Consider the following 20049-nt stretch of genomic DNA (forward strand, 5'->3'; position numbering starts at 1 on the left):
AAATACTGAAATAAAGTCAATTTGTTTTAGGGTTATCAAGCAAGTTGTCACAGTTTGGTAGTGGAGGCAAGGAAGATGGACCCAAGTGCAGACACTGAGCAGGAGCCAGGAGGCAAAAATGATTTGAAAACTAAACTCAGTATATTTGGAACAGAAACAAAAATCACAGCCAAGCTGGAACACCAGAAAACTAAACTTGGGAAAACAAAAAACCACCGAAATCACAAAACCAGAATGTAACATTTCACAAGAACTGATGGGGAAAAGCATGGACAACAATGACGAGCATCTGACAAAGAGTGAAGAAAACTGGGAGTTTAAATACAGAGGAGGGTGATTGGTGAATGACAGCAGCTGAGGATAACTGAACACAGGTGAAGGAGTGGAGCTGATGACCAGGCAGGAGGGAACTGAGGGAAAAGGTCATGAAATGGCAAAAGTGAAAACTGACATTAAAAAAAAAACACAAAATACACAGATCATGACACAAGGTCATCATGCAAAAAAATAGTATTTCTCCAACAAAAGTCTAAGGCCCAGTAGAGATACTTAGAAGGAAATCTGATATCTTAAAACCTTGATACTATCTCTTAAGGTCTAAAGGAATGAAAATATTTGGAAGGTGTCCATTATTGAATGAGAGTGCTACAAACAGTAAGTGGAGGATGGCTGCAGTGTAATCTGGGAAACTGTCTGCATCCAAGTCAATGTGCTTCTGTTTGCTGCTATCCTGCCATACTTTCATGTGTTCTGATGTTGGATCAACAAAATCACTTTAGCTAATAAAATTACCTCTACTCAGTCTACAGCAGGTCTGTCATCTCTCAAAACATTTAATTTTTTATCAATTTTTTTCTGTATTTCAAGAAAAGGAGAAGCTGAAGTGGTAGGACTTTTTTTCTCCTTCTTGACAGGCTGCAGTTTTCCTGGTCAAAATGTCCCCTGCAAGAACAGAATGGACCATTAGCACAACTTGCCAACTTCATTGTGTGCAAAGCTCCCCAATGCATGTTAAAGCCTCTTATAGTGTTGTGTGCCATTTTGTTGCCACATTTTCAAACACAACTTCAGAAAGGTTACTCCACTGTTCCCCAGGTGGCCCAATGAACTCTCGCTCACGTTTGACCTGTTGTCTTCCTGCAGCAACTCACCTCCCACAAGATTTCTGATACATGTAAGACACATCTGCTTCCGTAGAAGCCCTTTTCCATAAAGTTGTCAGGCTTACAACCTGAACCTGTCAGTGAAAAAACAAGCACTCTCACTTTAACAACTTTAACCTTTGCTCACATTATTTTTGCTTCACAGTTGACAGCTAAAGTCCATGCATGAATGCATTATTAAATCACTTTTGACTATTTTAGCCCTTTTTAATCATTAAGACCCTAAAAGAATATAATTCAGGCTTTAAAACATCAGAGTTCCTCATAGATGTAGCTAAGCTTGGGCGTTTTAGTTAATCTTTTCTGCACAGAAACTGCACAGAAATAAGCAATAGATGCTTAAAACTAATTTGATTCTGTTTTTTATATTCCAAGTAAGATTTAAAGCATTTAAAGCGTTTATGAAATGCTTAAAATCAAGTCAGAAATAAATGTTTTCTCATTTCTGATCTCACCTTTAAATTAAATTTCAATCATGCAATTTAGAAATGTCCAGCAAATTAAACAATAAAACTTCTGAACTTGTAAAAAAAAATAATCACATTTCTTATGACATGCTAACTTGTTTATGCTAACGTGCACGTTAATTATTTAATGTCTTTGAAGCTTTGAAACAAACCTGTTGTGACAGATGTAGAGTTTGTTGACGAGTACATTTATTGACACTAGCAGTGCTCTTAAATGCACTGAGAAATATATTAGTCTGTTATAAACAATTTATTGATTTACTTGACTGTAAGGAGTGGGACATTTTGTTGTTTCGTCCAACCCAAGAACAAAAAAAAGGAGGTTAGATAAACAGGGAGATGCAAATGTACTGAGACAAAATGGCAGACATCCCATCAGCACTGCACATTAAAGTCAGGGTCTGACTGCAGCCTAAGTATACTTCCTTTTTTGGAGCTTTTTCGATGGATTTGCAAAACAAGGGAGTGAAAGATTCGGGACAGTCGTGTCTCAATGAACTGTCATGTGAATTCACATGTTTTTCTGAGTCAGAAACCAGAGCTCATGAATAAGAAAGGAGAGCCTCACTTTTCAGTTTAGACAGAAAGATGGCGTGACAAGTCAACTCGCTGAAAGCACTTATCGTCTCTGATCATCCCCCAGTTGATGGACTTTAATGATGCAAGCTTTCTCTGTGTGTTGCAATAGCTGGCAATACAGGGCTGCGTCCATTCTCTGACTGACAGACCTGCTTAAAATTACCTCTGATTTTTAAGAATAGGATAAAACATTAAAGTGTGCTCCAGTAAAACTGAGATCTAAAGGTGCAACAGGAGTTGAGCTGTGCTGTGATGAAAAGTTCTTACCTGCTGGTTCACTGGAAAATTTCGGTTAATCTTCTTCACCTGTTAAAATGAAAAAGAGCGTCAATAAACCAGTATACCAGTGGAGTCAGAGACCAGTTGACAAAGTTGATGCATTTGCAGGACCTCATAATTACAGTGATAAGCCTGCAAAGGACAAACAAATATAAATTATAGTATCCATGATAAAACATTAACAAAAGCACGAGGGAAGACTGTTAGAATTGCTTCATTTATTCAAAGCATGCAAATTCAAAATGAGATAGATGGAGTCATTTCCACGAGGACTCAAGGCTCTTCCTAAAAAAAAAAAGCCTATTTAAAAAAAAATCCATTCTCTTTGTGGTTATAAAAGGGGAGAAACTACTGAGAGAGCAGTCAGGCTTCAAATTAAAACACTCTGCTCACATCACAGGTATCACTCACCCCTAATCCACACTATGCTATCAATATAACTTATTTGAGAAGCTAAGCACACAAATTAAGACGGCCAGTCCGGATCCCATCCTACTACAGAGGCAAGAACAAGCCAAGGCAGCTTACTGTGAAATATTAGTGAAGTATGGGTCGGGAGAGAAAGCACAATGTTTTTATTTCAGCAGAGGAACTGTGAAGAAAACAGTCAGGATGGGAGCTGGGTGTGAATATATGGGAGCAGAAGATTTAGCTGTGGGTTCTTCAGACTAGTTCATGCAGCTTCAATAAGAATCAGTAGAAGGCTGATTGGTCCAGATTGATTGGTCTGATTTTTTTTTTTTTTAAACACCTTGAATCCATGAAAAAGTCTTGGTCTAACTACAGACTTGCATTCAACGTTAATAGCAAAATACATTTAAAAAAGCACCGGCACAGTCAGCCTACACCACCTTAACACAGTATTTCTGTCCAGATCACATACAGAAAAACTTTTGTACCTTTATTTTCAGCAGGCTAGATAGTGGTAATGGTACCTTCTCAGTTCTCAGTAAAAACATCCCTCAGAGAGCAGCTGCTTCACTATCAGTAAGACGGTGGTTGTTTAGATCACAAAATTGGCTTACTGTGAATTAAAGGATGAGATTTTTTTAATTATATTTTTTGTCTACAAAGCACTAAATGGTCTCTGTCCTAGGTATATATATTTGATTCAGTGGTATGTTGCAGAGGGTCCAGACTTCTCCATCGAGCTGGACCAGGTTTTACGTCCTCAGTCTTAAAACTAAATGAGGTGAAAGGGCCTCCTGAATTCCTCCTAGAGCTGTGAGCTTATTGACATTGGGGCTTAAAACATCACTGTTTAATGTGCCTTTCAAGTGAATTAGATATAAAAGGTTGTTCGAGCTGATAAAATGTCCAAATTATATTCTGCAACTATGTGTTTGTTTCTATAGTTTTTTTTAATACAAATTCCTTTTACTCCTGAACTATTTATCTGTGTTGTCATTTCTTTTTTCGGTTTTAGAGATGTTTTATGGTACATGTTTTATTCTTCTGCTTTTTTTCTATTTTTTTTTTAAAGATATGCATTTTTCATGCAGAGCACTTAGAGTTGCCTTTATGGATTAAATGGGCTACAAAAATACACTTGCCTTGTCTTACAAGTGTAAGATTTGTATTAGCACATAAAAAAAGCAGATAAGTATTACATTCAAATATGATTAATGTATGATTATAAAACAATTCATCATGCTGTAAAATGTAACAGATATATGCAGTAGTTTAGGCACGAGGTCCCTAACTTCATAAACGGTTTACAGTTACTAAATTGAACCCGTATAGAGCAGTCAGAGGAAGTGAGTCTTTTAGGCAGGTCAGCCAATAAGATGTAATCAGTGTGTTATATTTTACGAGTGGATTATATTTCACTGTAAGGAAATTGTGGCTAAACATTTTAATAAAGTTTTAAAACAATTTACTTTAAATTGTAAATGTTAAAAAGAACAAAATATTGTAGCTTTATAGGTAAATAGCCAGGTTGTTTAAATTAACTTTCAATTTATTTAAGCATCTTTGGCACAATACTTTTTCATATAATGCTGTCTTATTGTAGTTAAGTCACCAGAATGTGTTGCATGTTAATATCCTTTATATTTGCACTTATATTTAAAACTGATTGTTGAACCCACAAAGATACATTTTTTTCAATGATAATACCTGTTTTCTTTGTGCGTTTGAATACTTCCATTGCAACTTTTGCTTGTCCTGCTCAACAGACAAATCATTGACACCTGATAAAAAAACGTTCCTGCTTTATGTTCTCTTCTGAAATTCATGACAGCACACACTAGAGCATGACAAAACTGCATCAATAAAGATGAACTTGGATCACAAGCCAAAGCTTGCTGACTGTGGTAGACAAACACTCAGCAGTGGGGATGTGGAATGCCACTGAAGTACAGCTTTGAAGATTGCCACAGAATTGAATCAGCACCTCTGAGCCAAAGTCTCAGCAGAAACTGTTAAGGCTGCACTTTGCTGGAAAGAACTGGAAACTCAAAGCAAGCCACTACAAAGAAACCACTTGTATTCAAGGTCAAGTCACAAAGAAACAGAACCTGGTGTGGGGTGCAGTGTGCCTCAACAAGATGGTAAAACTCATTAAGAATGAGTCAGAATCAAACCTAATCTCTGCATCTGAGTTGATTCATAATCTTGTTTGGAAGGGAGACAGCAGGAAGACTTCAGCCCACAATATCAGCTGCTCTGCCATGCAGCTGACTGGTGGGAGTCATTATGAGCAATGAAGCAAGCACTTCCTTTCATAATGTCTTCAACGATGCCTTCAAATGCACCACTAAACAAATTCAAGAGGGGTTTCATGAACCCCGAGATGGCCTCTCCAGCCACCAGACCAGAACATCACTGAGCCTTTATGGGAATTTGTGGAGCACATAGAGTGGAGTGGATTTCCTCCTCCATCATCTCTCAGAGCAACGGAGGCATTTCCTCATAACAAATGGTTCAATATTTTACTGCAAACAGAATGTTCAAATGTATGACAGTAAACCAAGAAAGAGTGACACCACTCTGCAAGTAAAGGTAAACATAACTCCTTGCTTTGTCTCATTTAAAAGGTTTCCTGTTTCATACGTATTTTACCATCTTAAAATGGTCCACTTATGAATATTCATTGCAAATAAAATAATGTTAAAAATTGACCTTATAAACCCCCCAAATACATTATGTAGGTTTTTTTTAGGTAATTGTAGGAGTCTGGCAGAACAGCTCCATCATCAATGAATCAATCAGTAATCCAGTTTATTTATCCCAAAGGGGTATTTGGTTTTGCTGCAGTGGATTAAAAACGAGATGGAAAATCAAAAAAATGTACACAAGCATACGGAAATAAGACATAAAATCTCTTTTGAAAAAATTCAGGCAAGTAAAGTAAAAATACACTAATGACTCATCAGTTCCATTCACCGCATTACAATAAAACAATAATGTTCTTTGAGCAGAAATTTGCATATTCTACACCCATTTGGTTACTACGGCAGCTCACTCACTCACACACACACACACACACACACACACACACACTACAGAAAATGTCACGGTCAGAGCGAGAAATACATTCTGAATTGTTGAGGCAGTCCTCGCGGTGAGTCATCGGTGGTATGTTTAGTGCGTCCTTCACTTCGTCCACTCCAATTAACGAGGACTTCATTATTCCCTTCCAGACACACACACAAAACACCATTCTCTGGACCACATGATAATTACAAAATGCAATTTTTTACTGCTGCTTGCCTAATGCCACAATTATGTCATTGGGCAACGCAACAGCATGGTATATTACTTCTAGCCTGCACTTAATATTTACTCCATACACGTTTGATGTATAGAAAAATAATAATAATACACACTAAAAATGATGTTAAATGTGTGAAAAAGAATTACTTTTCATCCGATTCGGATTGAGCCATGGTCTATAATAAAGCTTGTTAGGAGTATTTGTATTCAATACTTCTGCTGTGTAGAATCACTCATCTGGAAATGCAGACACACACATAACATTTTTCCACATCAGCTGTGGTAGAGTTGCAAAGAAAATGTGTTCACAATAAAAGAAAGGGTCCAGTATTTCTATTTCTCAGCTTCTTGCTGCTCCATGGTGTCATTATCAAATTTTATTGTATGATGAATTATAGATTATAGATAGCACAGCTGCATAGGGTAGCTAGAGGGGATAGGAGTCATTTAATGTGATTGCTGTTATTGTGACCTCAGGCTTGGAGATAAGCAGGCAGACACGTTGGTATGTGTCTACAATACTTAATACTGTGACATTTGCAAAGGGACAGTTGGACAATCAAGAAAATTGCAAGTGTGTTGCATTAACACCCACTGCAATATGGTACTGGTTGACATATGGGACTGAGAGTGCTAAAAGCTATTATTGTTTCTTACTCACATTGTGCTTGGTGAGACTTGAAATGTTGCTCGCTATTGCCTGTAGCCAATCCAAGCAGTCTTCCGCTGTAGGGAACTGTATAACTCCACTACAAACCCCATCCACAGCTATGACCTGGAAAGCATTTTTCCTAAAAGAATCAAGTACAAGAAAAATATCAGTGGATGATTTTGCATTGACACATACTGACATAACCTTTTAAATTGTCTTCTAGCCATTCAGTAAGCCATGTCTTTTTCCGGTGGATCAGAAAAATACACTACTGAAAAAACTACAGTTTAATGTAATTTTTTGTTTAGCAAACTAACATGATATCTTGGAGCATTCTTAAAGACACTGTTTTAAAATTTAGCAAATTAAATCATTGATTATGTTTTCAAAATGAGCCACCAAGCCTGAATAAGTAGAAATGCCTTAAAGTGCAATAACACTGATGCCCACCAGGTGCAGCCTTTAAAACGTCTCTCGGGCTACAGACTCCCTTTCTGAACGTTTCCACTCACTTTCCTTAAAGTCATTATCATGCCATTAGCTAAATTCACCCATTATAATCCATGGAATTATAAGTCCATTGGAATTGTGTAAGGTAGGCCTCAAAGTGAGGTATGCTTGGGAACGTGTCAGGCTTAACTGTCCTGTGCTTGGACAATCAGACAGGTTGTTTAGGGGAAGGTGAGTCGGGCATACAAAATTTTGGTAGACCTGTAATTAGCTGTGTGGAGACCTGATGGACCCTCACAGACTGATGCAGATGAAGATATTTGCATTACAAAGGCCTTGCACACAAGCAGGCGTGTCTACCATCACTTTGGCTTAATGCTCTGTTTCCAGCTTCTGTCTGACAGCATCTCCATTCAGTTGATGTTAGTTTTCTCTAACCAGTCACTCGGGACCAACATATCTGTTTGAATAAAACGTAAGTTGAAACGGATGTGTAGTCATGTCAATATACCGGCTTTGCCTAATTTTATAAGTGGAGCATCACAAAGTAAAATAATGTATTTTTCGGGCTATAAAGCGCACCGGGTTATAAGGCGCATTAAAGTAAACATAACTCAGATAAGTCAAACTTTATTCAACTCACTTGTTGTACTGCGTGACTGATAGCGTTGAGTTTGAAATCCGCTTCGTAAGCATGTCTCAGGAGCAATTTTTGGGGCAGCGGGTATAGAAAATTAATGAATGAATGCACACACCTTAATGTTGAAGCACAGATCCGCGAGGCTCGTGACTACGGTGGCCATAATGATCAATCCATCAAGCAGTGCAGCTTCGTAGCTTACCAAGGCCGTGCTAAAACATTTTGACAGATTTTTGAGCGCCTTGTACCACATAAAATCGGTTCTAGGTCAGAAAGCACAACCAGTATTAATTCATAGATTAGGCGCACCGCATTTCAAGGTGCACTGTCGATTTTTGAGAAAATTGCGCCTTATGGTCCGAAAAATACGGTATATTCACCATGAAAACAGCCCAGATGCTGTTTGGCTAATCATTCTCCAACAATGCTCCTTAGATCTCCAAGGATCTGTAGAAAACTTGAGGTCTTTCTTATAAGTTTTGATGTGGAGAGGGACCTTATTAGCATTGCAAGCCAAGCAACTAGTTAGCACTAGTTTAAGATGACAGTTTAACACTCCTCCTTCTCATCTAATCAGGGAATTTCTAGTTAGCCTCAAACTATTGGTAAAACTTAAAAAGCATTGTTTTGTCAATGCAGAGGATCTGTGGTAATAGTCAGATGCCAAACTCAAGTTTTACACACATATGGACCAAATGTGAGGTTTTAGGAGAACTTTTCATAACAGTTTATCATCTGTACCTCTTTTGGAACTAAAAATATCACAATAAAACAGATCATGGCTGAAGTCTGAGTGGTATGTTTGTCTTAATTTTGTTGTAACATAAACTGAAAGCCTTGCCAGTAATATGGCTCATAAATCTCCAAAAACGGCAATATCCTTCTGCAATTTTCAGTTAATGAGCTAAAACAAGCCAAACCACAAGTGAGATATATTAGTATCCAATCCACAACATTACTGTTTCTATCATCTACAGTTTAGTAAAAATGGAAATACAGACAGTTTAATGGCTAATTTAGCCAAGCATCCACTTTTCAGTAGAACAGTCCTATTGCACAGAATTGTTGCAAAATAACCTATCAGACTTATAGTCTTATAAGGACCATGAGAATTTTAATTCTGCTTCTGGTTCCTGTTCACACTGAAAAGGAGTAGATATGAAATCGTCTTTTTCATTTATATCACTTAGCATCATCAGGGCTCAAACAGAAAAAAAAGTCAGCTTGTAACATATATTATATATATATATATATATATATATCTGATGGAACAATGAGCTCATTCAAAAAATATTAGGCAGCTAATCAACTGGCTATTATGAATAATGACAAAAAGGTGAAAAATAAAATGCCTCGTAACGCATTAAGACATCTGGCTTAACTCTGAAAAGATTATTGTGAGATTAACCTGTCTTTTAAAATGACTTAATAAGCTGTTATCGTGCACATCACACCGTCTAATTTTTTTCAGATTTTCTACTTTGTCAGGCATTGTTTCCTCAGTTGCCAAAGGCTTACATAAAAATCGTTGATTCATTTTGTGAGTCCACAGTCTAGAAGCAGAAGACTGTTTATCAAAATGGTTTTCATCCAAAACTATTTATCATAATACAGAGCTAATTTCAACTAAACCAAACATAATAAGAGTCATAGGGCTGTGTTTTCAAAGAGATTACTCACACAGTTGTAAAAAGCATTATACATAACCTACTTATAGATGGAGCACAGCTGTGTGCTCCATTTCAAAATCCTCAAGGAAGAAATCGCAGCACTGCTATTATATGAAGCCTTTAAGGGAAAGACCAGTCTTGCAAGTCACACTTCAAGATGCAGCCTCAAAACTCACCTGCAGATGTCAGAGCCGGGGTTGTACTGTGACAGACGTGAGTGTAGAAGAGGAATAAGGCGCAGGTCCACCCATCTCTTCTCCCAGCGAAGCCCCGGAGATGTAGGCCAGGACGAGCAGGACAGCGTGTCCTGTAGCAGTGTGAAAGATAACTTTTAGAGGAGCTTTGTTTCCCCACGTCACACATTTGAAACAGTTCACATGTCAGGAGCCTGAGCTCTGCTGCCTCTTCAGCTGCCAGTATTGCAGATGCACAAGCAAGTGGAGCGAGCACAAGCAGCAGATTAGAGCTGATTCACCCTTTTCAAATGATAAAGATGAAGCATTGCAGTTATCAGCAAGTAGTGACAGTTGCAGGGAAAGCGCTGAGAGTGCTGCTGCGTGGTTACAGGAGGACAATTACAGAATCGGTCGGTCACACAAGAGGCTAACGAAAAAGTACCGTGTTGTTAGGATGATAGTTCAAGTGCAGGCCACTATCACACAGAGGCGATGAGGTCCCACTACTCTGGTCACTTGGGATGCCTGGACGCACAGCAGGGGAAAAACAAAAAATAGTAAACTTAGAGCAACACCTCCATCTGTTTCATGTTACTTTGTTCTGCTCCACTGTTGGCTCTCACTCTGTGCCAATTTGCATTCAGTTGACTGACTGGACAGCCAGTCAACCTGGCCTACATAGCCATATAAAAGGATTTAACAAAAACGTTCATGTCTGATGATGGGCTGAAGCTCTCCCATGAGAGAGCAATCAATTTCACCACAATGAGCAAAGTCAATTCTTTCAGTTCAGGGCTTAGCACCTTTTGTGAGGCTTGAGATGTGTCTCTCTTTTTGTTTTCTCTCCTTAACAAAGTAGCAAAGTGAATTTATGTTTTTCATTTTTCATAAAGTGTCTTGAGTTGACTGTTTCCAGGACAACCAGCTCCAGACAGAAAATAACACCAGCTAAAAATATTCTTGGTTAATTATAAAAATATTCTTGGTTAATTATTTTTCACTGCAGTAGCAGTGATGCACTTAGACCTGATACTGGAGTACGCAAGAGGTTTCTTACATGTGCAGTCCTCACACAGGGGCAGTTTCAAAAAGGCTGGAGTCTTCTTTAAGAAGGACACTGTTAGTGTCACTTCTTCACCGGCGTTTCTCAAAACCTGCACCTGGGAGGTAAAAACATAGGGGATATTTTCGTGGAGCGAAGCGTTAGCTGTGAAGTTTTTTGCAGACTGGATGAAACACAGTGTGCCAATGAGATTGAAAATGCAAGATAAGGGATTGAACCCAGACTACACGTCGCATGCTCTTTATCCGCACAAATTTCTTTTCACTTGCATTTAAGAAGAGATGAAAGATTGACTTTACATGTCGAGCAGATAGAAATCATCAAGTTAAACGAGATAAGCTGTTGAAAGAGTTGTTGCAGTGTAATAAACTATGAGATATGAGCTGATAGCTTACCACTTCCTCATGGCGATAGCTTCTCACATTTATTCCATTTATCTAGAAACAACAGTAAGAAATCTGCCCTGAATAACATTTCTCACTTCATAGAAATGCAGCTGATTTTCATAACGATTAATGAGGCAACCATAATAACTGTGTTGAAAAGTGTAAATATGAGAGTGAAATGGACTTGGAATACACGTAACAAATTAAAGACCTTTTGGCAATATAAATTAATAATTATGCCCCATAGTTTTGAGGACATGTGACTCTTGAATTATTAAAGATGTGGGAGGTGCTATTTTGCAGGATGATATAAGTAATCATTTATGTGACATTTACCTGAAGGATACCATCTCCAATGAAGAGCAGCCCAGAAAGTTCAGCTTGAAACAAACAAATCAACACAAACACTTGAGCAAACGCAATTTAGATAAGTGAAATAGCTGATGAAAACTTTATCAAAACCTATGTAGTACCTTTTTGTTCTTTTGATATTTTTGAAATCACAACAGGGATTTTATGCTCTGCTCCACCCTAAGAGGTAAGATACAAAAACAAGAGCTTCGTAAGAGCTCATCCCTTAGCTGCCGCTGTTGTTGCAGTTTGACAAAGAAATGATCAATAACACTTGTTCACACTCAATTGAAAGAGTTGGGATGGGCAGCCTAATCTGCTGAGATCTAAATTACCTTGATGCTCAGGCCAAACCCTCCAATGGTCTGCCGCCTGATTGTTACAGTCCTCTCCTGCAGTTAGAGAGAAGAGATCGGCTCAGACTGATGCTGTGTAGTAAGTGTCATAATTATAAGATGATGAAAAAAGAGATAAAAATTGACATCTTGTTTTTTTACTGTTGTGCATTTGAAAGGGGAAATGTGCAGCATGGAGTCATAATGAGATGAGCTATTTTAGTGCTATAGTCCACGTGGATTATGACTATTGTCACAAAACATTAATTGGCCTGATTAAGTATTACAAAGTTAATACTTGAATTGAGACCACAAGTCACGAGTAATGAGAGATCTACAGCAGACACAATGGATGAGCTTGAATCAGCAGGAATATCATGACATGGCTAAAGAAACATTTTCAGGACTCAAATGCCTCTACCAGCTCTTGGACTCTGTGGGCAGACAGAGACTCCAGACAGAGCGGTAACAGAAACAGAGGATGGATTGCGGTGCTTGCCGACAATAGGTGGTGCAATCCTGGACATGTTCGTGAGCGTCTCTGCACTCCAACTGTTGACGGATGAGAGTTTCTGTCCATGTTGCCAAGTGAGAGAGTTCACCTGTCTTTCCTGACAATGATGTATAAGACAACCTCCTATACAACATTGTTGTTGCCAGGCTACAAACTCATCACCCTGATGCACACATGGTGATATCTGGAGGCTACTCTACTGCACTTTGGCATTCCAACTCATCTTTCAACTAATTCTTATTTTTCTTATACCATTTCTCTTCAGGGGTAAATAAAGTATCATTAAAAACAGACACATTAATGTGCCCTTTGACCATTATGGAGATAATAATCTGATATACAATAAAGCTGAGTTTATGCTTCTCCGTAACGTCGACAGCGTCATTGAGCATTCGAAGTTCTGTGGTGAGGGAACGTGTTGCTCTGCAATTCACCGTGCCGCTAGGGGGGTGTGGCTGTGTGTTTGTGTGGTTTCAGGGGTTATAGCCGAATCCTTGCTTTTTCTTCCGGTCAGAGTTAACAACAGTAAACAATGGCAACCGAGGTGGAGCAGCTGTATTGAAGAACAAATGCTTATCTTGCAAATGTTGAAGCGCAGGCGACAGAGAAGACGTTTGCAGAGGTGGTCTGTACGACCACTAAACGGTCGAGGCTGGGAACGGGTGAATTTACAACACTGGTTCACCCACTCAGGGACGTGGATGAACAAATGCTCGATACTTTCGAATGTCAACAGGCCGATTTGACGAGCTTCTTCTCCGTGTACAGCCATTAAGACCGGAAAAAGCAACTGCTGGAAATTACGTTCTGAGCAGACCAATCACAGCCCAGCGTATTTGTTGGAGTTGCACATCAGGCGACGCCGTAGCTACGCAGTCGAAATGATGGAGAAGCATAAACTAAGCTTAATACAAACCACCTCACACAATGCATCATCAGTTTGAGCTGTGTGAATTTGTCATGTTGTACTCTTAAATAAAAATGATGATTTTGAAAAAAACTTTTTAACATTTTTTTTTATCTATTTTATTCGCATTAGCTCAGAGCCTGAGAATGTTTTCCCTGCAGCAGTAATTATAGATACAAAGAAAATCAAGCCAGAATACCATTATCTTTCAAAAATGTTTTTTTTCAAAATATGGGATCATGTTGAGTGAACTCTACATGGATTTTTTATATCAGAATCATTCATGCATATATTAAGTGTCATGGACCACGGGACACAGATGCAGGGTCGATTTCAAGGCCAGAAGGTTTATTTGAAATAAACGAGTTGAGGATCTTCAGACAGAGCAAAAACAATGGGCTGTGAAAATCCTAAGCACTCTCCTCAATAACTATATAGGAGGCTCGTGCAGCTATGAAAATCATCAAAACAAAACTCTCTCCACTCTAAGAGGAAAACAGCACAGGCTATGAACGATTACAAATAAACTTTCACGCTCTCCTAATGAGGCAGACTTAAACAAAAGATGCTCTGCCGATAAACGGGGCACAATCAAAATAGAACATAAAACTCTCCACGAAGGGAGGCACTATCAAACTTAACAATTAACTCTAAGCTCACCTTTAACGGCGGCGCAAAGTTCTCTAAAAACAAAACACAAAATCACTCCACTAGCGGAGGAATTATGAAGCTTAAACCAAAATATCGAATGCAACGCTCCTCTAACTGAGGTTTCTATGAAACAATTTACAAGACCAAAAACCACTCCTTAACGGAGGAACAAAACAGGCTATGAAAACTTACCGTTAACTAAACTAGGGCTATGGAACAATTTACAACAAAAGATACCACTGTGGGAGGATCGCTCAACTACAGGCTCTTGGATTCAAGGCTGTGGATTAACTATAGGACAAGGACGCGAGAGTGAGGAACGAGACAGGTTACAACACACTGACACAAGACAAGGGGGACGCAGACTATTTGAACACATGAGGAGCCATGGGGAACAGGTGGAAACACTTTGGAAACAGGGAAGACAATCAGACACTTGACACAGGAGGGAGGGGAAGGTATCTGAAACGAGAGGAGCAGTTAATATTTCCAAATGAAACAGGAAATGACGAGACAAGACATGTATCAAAACATAAAACTGGAGGTCAAAGGCTGTAAATATAATCTCGAAAGTTGTAGATTTTTGTATCTGCTGGGATAATTTTTTTTTTTTTTAAAAAGGTCGTAGCCTTGTGTTATTATTCATTTTGAATATATAGTTTTACTGGTCCTATGGCTAAATAATGGGCTGTAAGAGGACATTTAGCAAATAAAGCAACTGGTACTTGAGAATAGTTGTAAAGTGTTTTATGATGACATACTCGCACTGATCTAAACCCATCCATGTGTGTGCTTTTTGAAAATGAGAAATTATGACCTCGACTTGAGACCAGCAGGAGCCGTTCAGTATATCAGCACCATCAGTCATTTAGCTGCAACACACAGCATATCTTTAAAAAAACGCTCATAAGGATAACATTCTGAACATTTTTGCTGTGGGTAAATGTCAAATAAAAAGTCAAGTTATGCAGGTGTGGGAGGATGCAAAATGAGGAGGATTCATCGGAGGGAAAATGCATTTTCTTTAACATTTGTATACACAAAGCAGATCAAATTCACAGTGATAAACAAGAACATGAATTGTAGATAACTAAGGCAGTCAATTACTGAGGAAAAAAATCTATTCTAAACAAGAGTTAAAAACTAAAACAACATATCAAGAATAATTAGAGAAGGCTGAAAAAATGTGGATATGACACAAAGTCTAATGACATTTTTTTTTTTCCACAAAATTCATCAATTAGATGTATGACTTATTTGAGGATCCATGTTACCAGTTTTTATGTTGTAATAGTATTCTGTGTTTCGGATTTGACACTTTTTTTGAAGGATGCCTGTCACTGAATATGAAGATGTTGTCACTTCATCTTTTAAATTTGAAACAGTGCCTGACAACAGTGATGACACACTGTTGTCAGGCACTGACACTGTTTTTTTTTTCCATTGATGACAACAATTTATGTATCGACTATAAAGTTTGCAAATTAAACTGATTTCCAGTGTAACTATGCATCAGTGTTTGCAGGTCAAAATGCCTCTGAATACAATGGGACCAATTAAAAAAAAAAGATGTGGCGTAATACCGTTGAAGCACATTCCGCATCAGTCTTATTCAGATTCAAACAGATAAATGGCTGGCAAAGCAGTATGCGACCGCTTAAAAGTCTGTTTGAACAAAAGCAAGGCCAGACAAATTCTGCCAGATCAATGAAATAGGAGCTCCCTGAATCATGTGGTGGTAAATTTTATTTCAATGTAAAACTTAACTCAGTCAGTGAGGCTAAAAAGTCCTCACTTGACACGCCACAGTTGTGCTTGCAAGACCATGCCTTTGCCCTTTTCGCTGATTAGTAACGATGTTTCAGTGGACACAAACCTCCATTTGTCTTTGAAGATTTTTATCCAGTAAAATGTTATTGAATGAATAATGTCATTTCAGGAAAAGGTCATGGACTCTGTTGTCTGCTGAGTTTTTTCTCACAGAAAAGTATGCATTTATCAGTGTGTAGGAAAAGCTGACCGACGTGATGACAGATGAGACTTAAATTTACATTGAACACACCGAGACTGAGCAGGCGAATCACTACTTAATGACTACATTTCATTAACAAGACATAAATTAACTGATGTGGATCTGCCATTAACAAAGACATGGTATCCCTACTTACTGGACAGTGCTGTACAAGTTACTATATTCAGTGAAGTGTGGCAAAAAGATACTTATGACTTATTACTGGGTTACTTACGCTTGAATAAAAAGGTTCTCCTGACACACAGATGACATCTTGTTCTTGAATGGTCAGAATATCTTTGGCCAAGTGTAGTCGAATATTAAATGGCTCCTCATTACCTTCTTGCATCAAATAAATCCCAGTCTTTGTCTGCAAACATTCAGAGTGATAAAATCATTAATCATCTCTCTGTGACTGAATTAACTGGCCATGAAATGAAATGTCATTGAGATTACCCGTTGCAGGACGAACGTGGAAATTAGGTTTGGGTAACGTTTGTTATTTTCTATTCTACTACTTTAATTGTTAATGCTAATATCAAAACAAATAACCATACTCGAGCTCTGATTAATAAGCACACATTTACCAGAAAACACAGAAAAGCAATTGATTCATGGTTTAAAATAATAGGCAGCCTTTTATGAGCCCTGCAAGTATTTTGTGCCCTCTGTGTGTTTGGTATACATCCACACAAAGAGGGTCAGATTATGTAATCTCATTAGTTCCAAGTGCAAGGTTGATTAAAAAAATGAAATAAAAAAAAAAGACAGACCAAGAAGCTGTGAAATTAAATGGGTAAAAATCAAGCCCACTCTCTACATTTGAATTCACCAGCCTCAGAACAAGCAAGCGTGAGGACTGTGTGTGTTTCCAATGATCCCTTTAAAACATGCTAATCTGCATAAATTTGCATTCTGCATATCCTTCCTCCTCCTTGGCTAATTGTGATGCCGGTCCTGTCCTTGACTTAAAAAGGTCTGAATAAAAGAAGCACCTTCACCTGATGAGACTGCTAATAGAAGAAAGCCACCAGTGTCAGCATCCCTGTCACCCAGGATACGCCTCTCATCAACTAACAAGACAGCTACATTGCTGATATTAATAGAAATAGCAAACTGCAGGTCAAACTTGAATCAAAGTCAGTTTATAGAGCACATTATTTTTCAGTCGTTATGAAGAATGTGAAAAGCATCCACCTTTAGCTGCAGTGTGAGAAATTAGATGAGGGAGGCATAAATTAATATAATTTGAAGTAATGTATGTCTGCGCAAGAGTCATTAGCTGAGCAAAATGAGGGCAGTAGTGCCCGTATGTGAGCCGGTTTGGGCAGCGTCTCAGGTGATTGAGCCTTGTTTGACCTGCAGGAGCTCTTGCTTTGCACTTAATTAACCTTATCTCTCATCCTATTTTACATTGCACATACTCCCCCCAGTAATACTATCTGCATCATCATCTTCAATCTGATAGTGTGCACATGACTTTTTTAGTGACTGCATAAGATATCCAACAAGGACATCTTATTCTAACCAAAGAGCATCACAGTGTGGGGAGCAGTGGACAAACAAGGGAGGGCTCTCATAAAGAAGGGGAAGTTAAAAGTTTAGTTTAGCTATTTTGCTCTCTGCTTAGTCCATTGTCACAGTAAGGGAGGCAGAACTTTGCAGATTAGTCTTTTCATTTCAAAGTCAAATCAGGAAATTAAAAGAGACAAGAAAGTCAAGGGACTTTTTTTTTTTTAATTCTCAGATATTACTTGAGCCTAGGTTAAGGATCACAAATCAAATAAACTTATAATGACAGCACTTGCTTGTGATTTATCCTCATAATATGACAAAAATGAGGGATCAGTCAGGACTAGCTTTGTATTAAAAGAGGCAATCTAATTTGATGTCAATGGAAGAGAACACTGAAGTCAGGCAACACATATCATTCTGTGTGATAAGCAGTTGGTCAACAAACAAAGTACAACATGCAGCTTGGGAGTGTGTTGCTGCTGCAGTGAATGGGGTATAGCAGAGAGAGAAATGTGGCTAATAGGACAAATAAATGCTATTTGTCCTTAAGCTATAAGGGGAGAAAAGAAACAGCTTTTCCCATGTCTGGCAATTAATTCCTTACACTTATAACTGATGACTCCAATTACATTTTTCATAAAGATCACCAAGTTCACCACAGGACAAAACACATGTTCCAAACTGCAAAACTCTACCTGTATACCCGGCAGGAAATTCATGTACAGTTTTATAAATACTACTTAAATTGTTATTTTCTGCCGAGGATCAACATTTTATTGTAGCTATATTCTATAAATAACACCCCAGTGTGAAAACAACCTTTAGGAAGCTAAAAATGTTTCCGACTGGTTTAGTATGTAAAATGTAGGTTGCATGACAGGTGTGCTTGGAGATAAATGAAGCAGCACTAGCCTAACAAGCCCTAATCCCATCAGGCATTAATAACTTATCCATTATCCAACTTATCCATGTTAGCACATAAGCATCTTTTTGCATTGATCTGAGAGTAAAGGATTTGGGGTACCAAAATCAAAACAGGTAGGGCAAGATGATGCTAAGCACAGGTCAAATGCTGACTAGCTGAAAGTTTCATCACAAAGAGGACAAAGGGGAAAAAACTATTAAGAACCTAGAGGCACTATGGTGGGAATCTCACACAGCCGAAGTGAACAATCTTTCGGTTTCATGCCACCACAAGGCAGCTTTTCGTCTATTGTGTCTTCTGTCTTTTCCATCACATAGCAAAGCTAAAGAGTTAATAACAGCATGAGTTTCCAAAGCACTAATGCAGAGAAACTGCAGAACCATCTCTTGACAAGTGGACAGCGGATGCCGTGAAGACTCAGTGAATCAGAGGTTGCCTTCGCAGAAGCCACTTTCTATCCACAGTTTAAAAACTTCAGTGTGTGTGTCTTACGTCAGCAGAGGTACACTCATTCAGAGCTCGCCAACACATCCATAATTCCATGTCTTTGGCTTCTGTTATTTCTCTCTCACAGCACACTAAAGCATAGCATATTGAAATGTCTGTCAAAATACAGTTATTAACGTGACTCAGCCATTTGAAATGTGTCAGATTAATGTCTGAACCTATAATTCTTTCAGGTGTTTCTGGAAGTATGTGTGTGTTTGTGGGTGTGCACTTGTTTGTGTATATGTGTGTGTATACTGTATGTACAGGGCCATGATTTACTGTTTTGGCTATGCTGCTGTTCTAGCCTCCGGCTTTTAGACATACTGAGATGCTTAATGCTGTTTTCCAGTCCTTGAAAATGCCTGGGCACTTTTTCTAATCATGGTCAATTGTAACATTGATTAAATCTTACCCACCTCTTCATTTGAAGTCTTGAAATCCATGTGCTACTATGCAGTGAGGGATACTGCAATGGATAAAAACAAGATTGACTTAGACTGTGGATCAAATGCTTAATGACACGACAGAGTTGCTGCGGAAAAGCCACAGAGCTGAGTTAAACTGGCATTGTTAGCAGGAGGCCTTTACTCATAGTAAATGTTCATTTATCCTGCATTGCACATACAGAAAGTAGACAATAAAGGGAAACAGATTTTATGTTGAAGTATTCCTTTTCTGAACTTAACGGGGCAAAAATCCTCATTGAGCAATTTCAGGAGACCATTAAGCAGTTATGAATAATTCATGAGCAAAGGTGAGAGCCAAGATATCTTAATAAATGTTTCAATATTGAATCCAGTCTCCCAGAAAAGAACTGTGTTACCATGTCTGATGGCTTGTCAGAGAGAGGAGAAAACTGAGCCACAGTGGAATGTGTCACAATAGTAACACCACAGATGTATTGCAATTAAAAACTTATGGACCATTAACCCTCTGAGGTCTATGATACCATACCACATATGTCTAAATCTTCTTACTCGTCCTAATACCTTCTTATACAGAAGCAGTCTCGAGGAATGGTATGCAGAAGCCTAATCTACATAGAGCATCATGTTTAATCAGACATGACTGCCACTTGACTCAACAAAACAAGCACAGGAGAGACATGG

The 20049-nt window shown here is 38.4% G+C and overlaps 1 protein-coding gene across 1 annotated transcript in view; it reads right to left on the reverse strand.

Moving 5' to 3' along the window:
* Positions 1–20049, reverse strand: part of sntg1 (syntrophin, gamma 1) — a 43124-nt gene that overhangs the window by 10587 nt on the left and 12488 nt on the right. Inside the window, exons 3-13 of the mRNA XM_072363680.1 lie at positions 19357–19406; positions 16247–16381; positions 11929–11985; positions 11716–11773; positions 11579–11622; positions 11252–11293; positions 10851–10953; positions 10236–10318; positions 9794–9924; positions 6867–6996; positions 2477–2515 (exon numbers count right to left, since the gene is read on the reverse strand). Of these exons, the coding sequence (XP_072219781.1) occupies positions 2477–2515; positions 6867–6996; positions 9794–9924; positions 10236–10318; positions 10851–10953; positions 11252–11293; positions 11579–11622; positions 11716–11773; positions 11929–11985; positions 16247–16381; positions 19357–19383 (849 nt within the window). The 5' untranslated portion in view covers positions 19384–19406. The remainder of the gene's footprint in view (positions 1–2476; positions 2516–6866; positions 6997–9793; positions 9925–10235; positions 10319–10850; positions 10954–11251; positions 11294–11578; positions 11623–11715; positions 11774–11928; positions 11986–16246; positions 16382–19356; positions 19407–20049) is intronic.

This window comes from Leuresthes tenuis, unplaced genomic scaffold (assembly GCF_036924035.1).
Source record: "Leuresthes tenuis unplaced genomic scaffold, fLeuTen1.0.hap1 SCAF_14, whole genome shotgun sequence".
Taxonomy (NCBI): domain Eukaryota; kingdom Metazoa; phylum Chordata; class Actinopteri; order Atheriniformes; family Atherinopsidae; genus Leuresthes; species Leuresthes tenuis.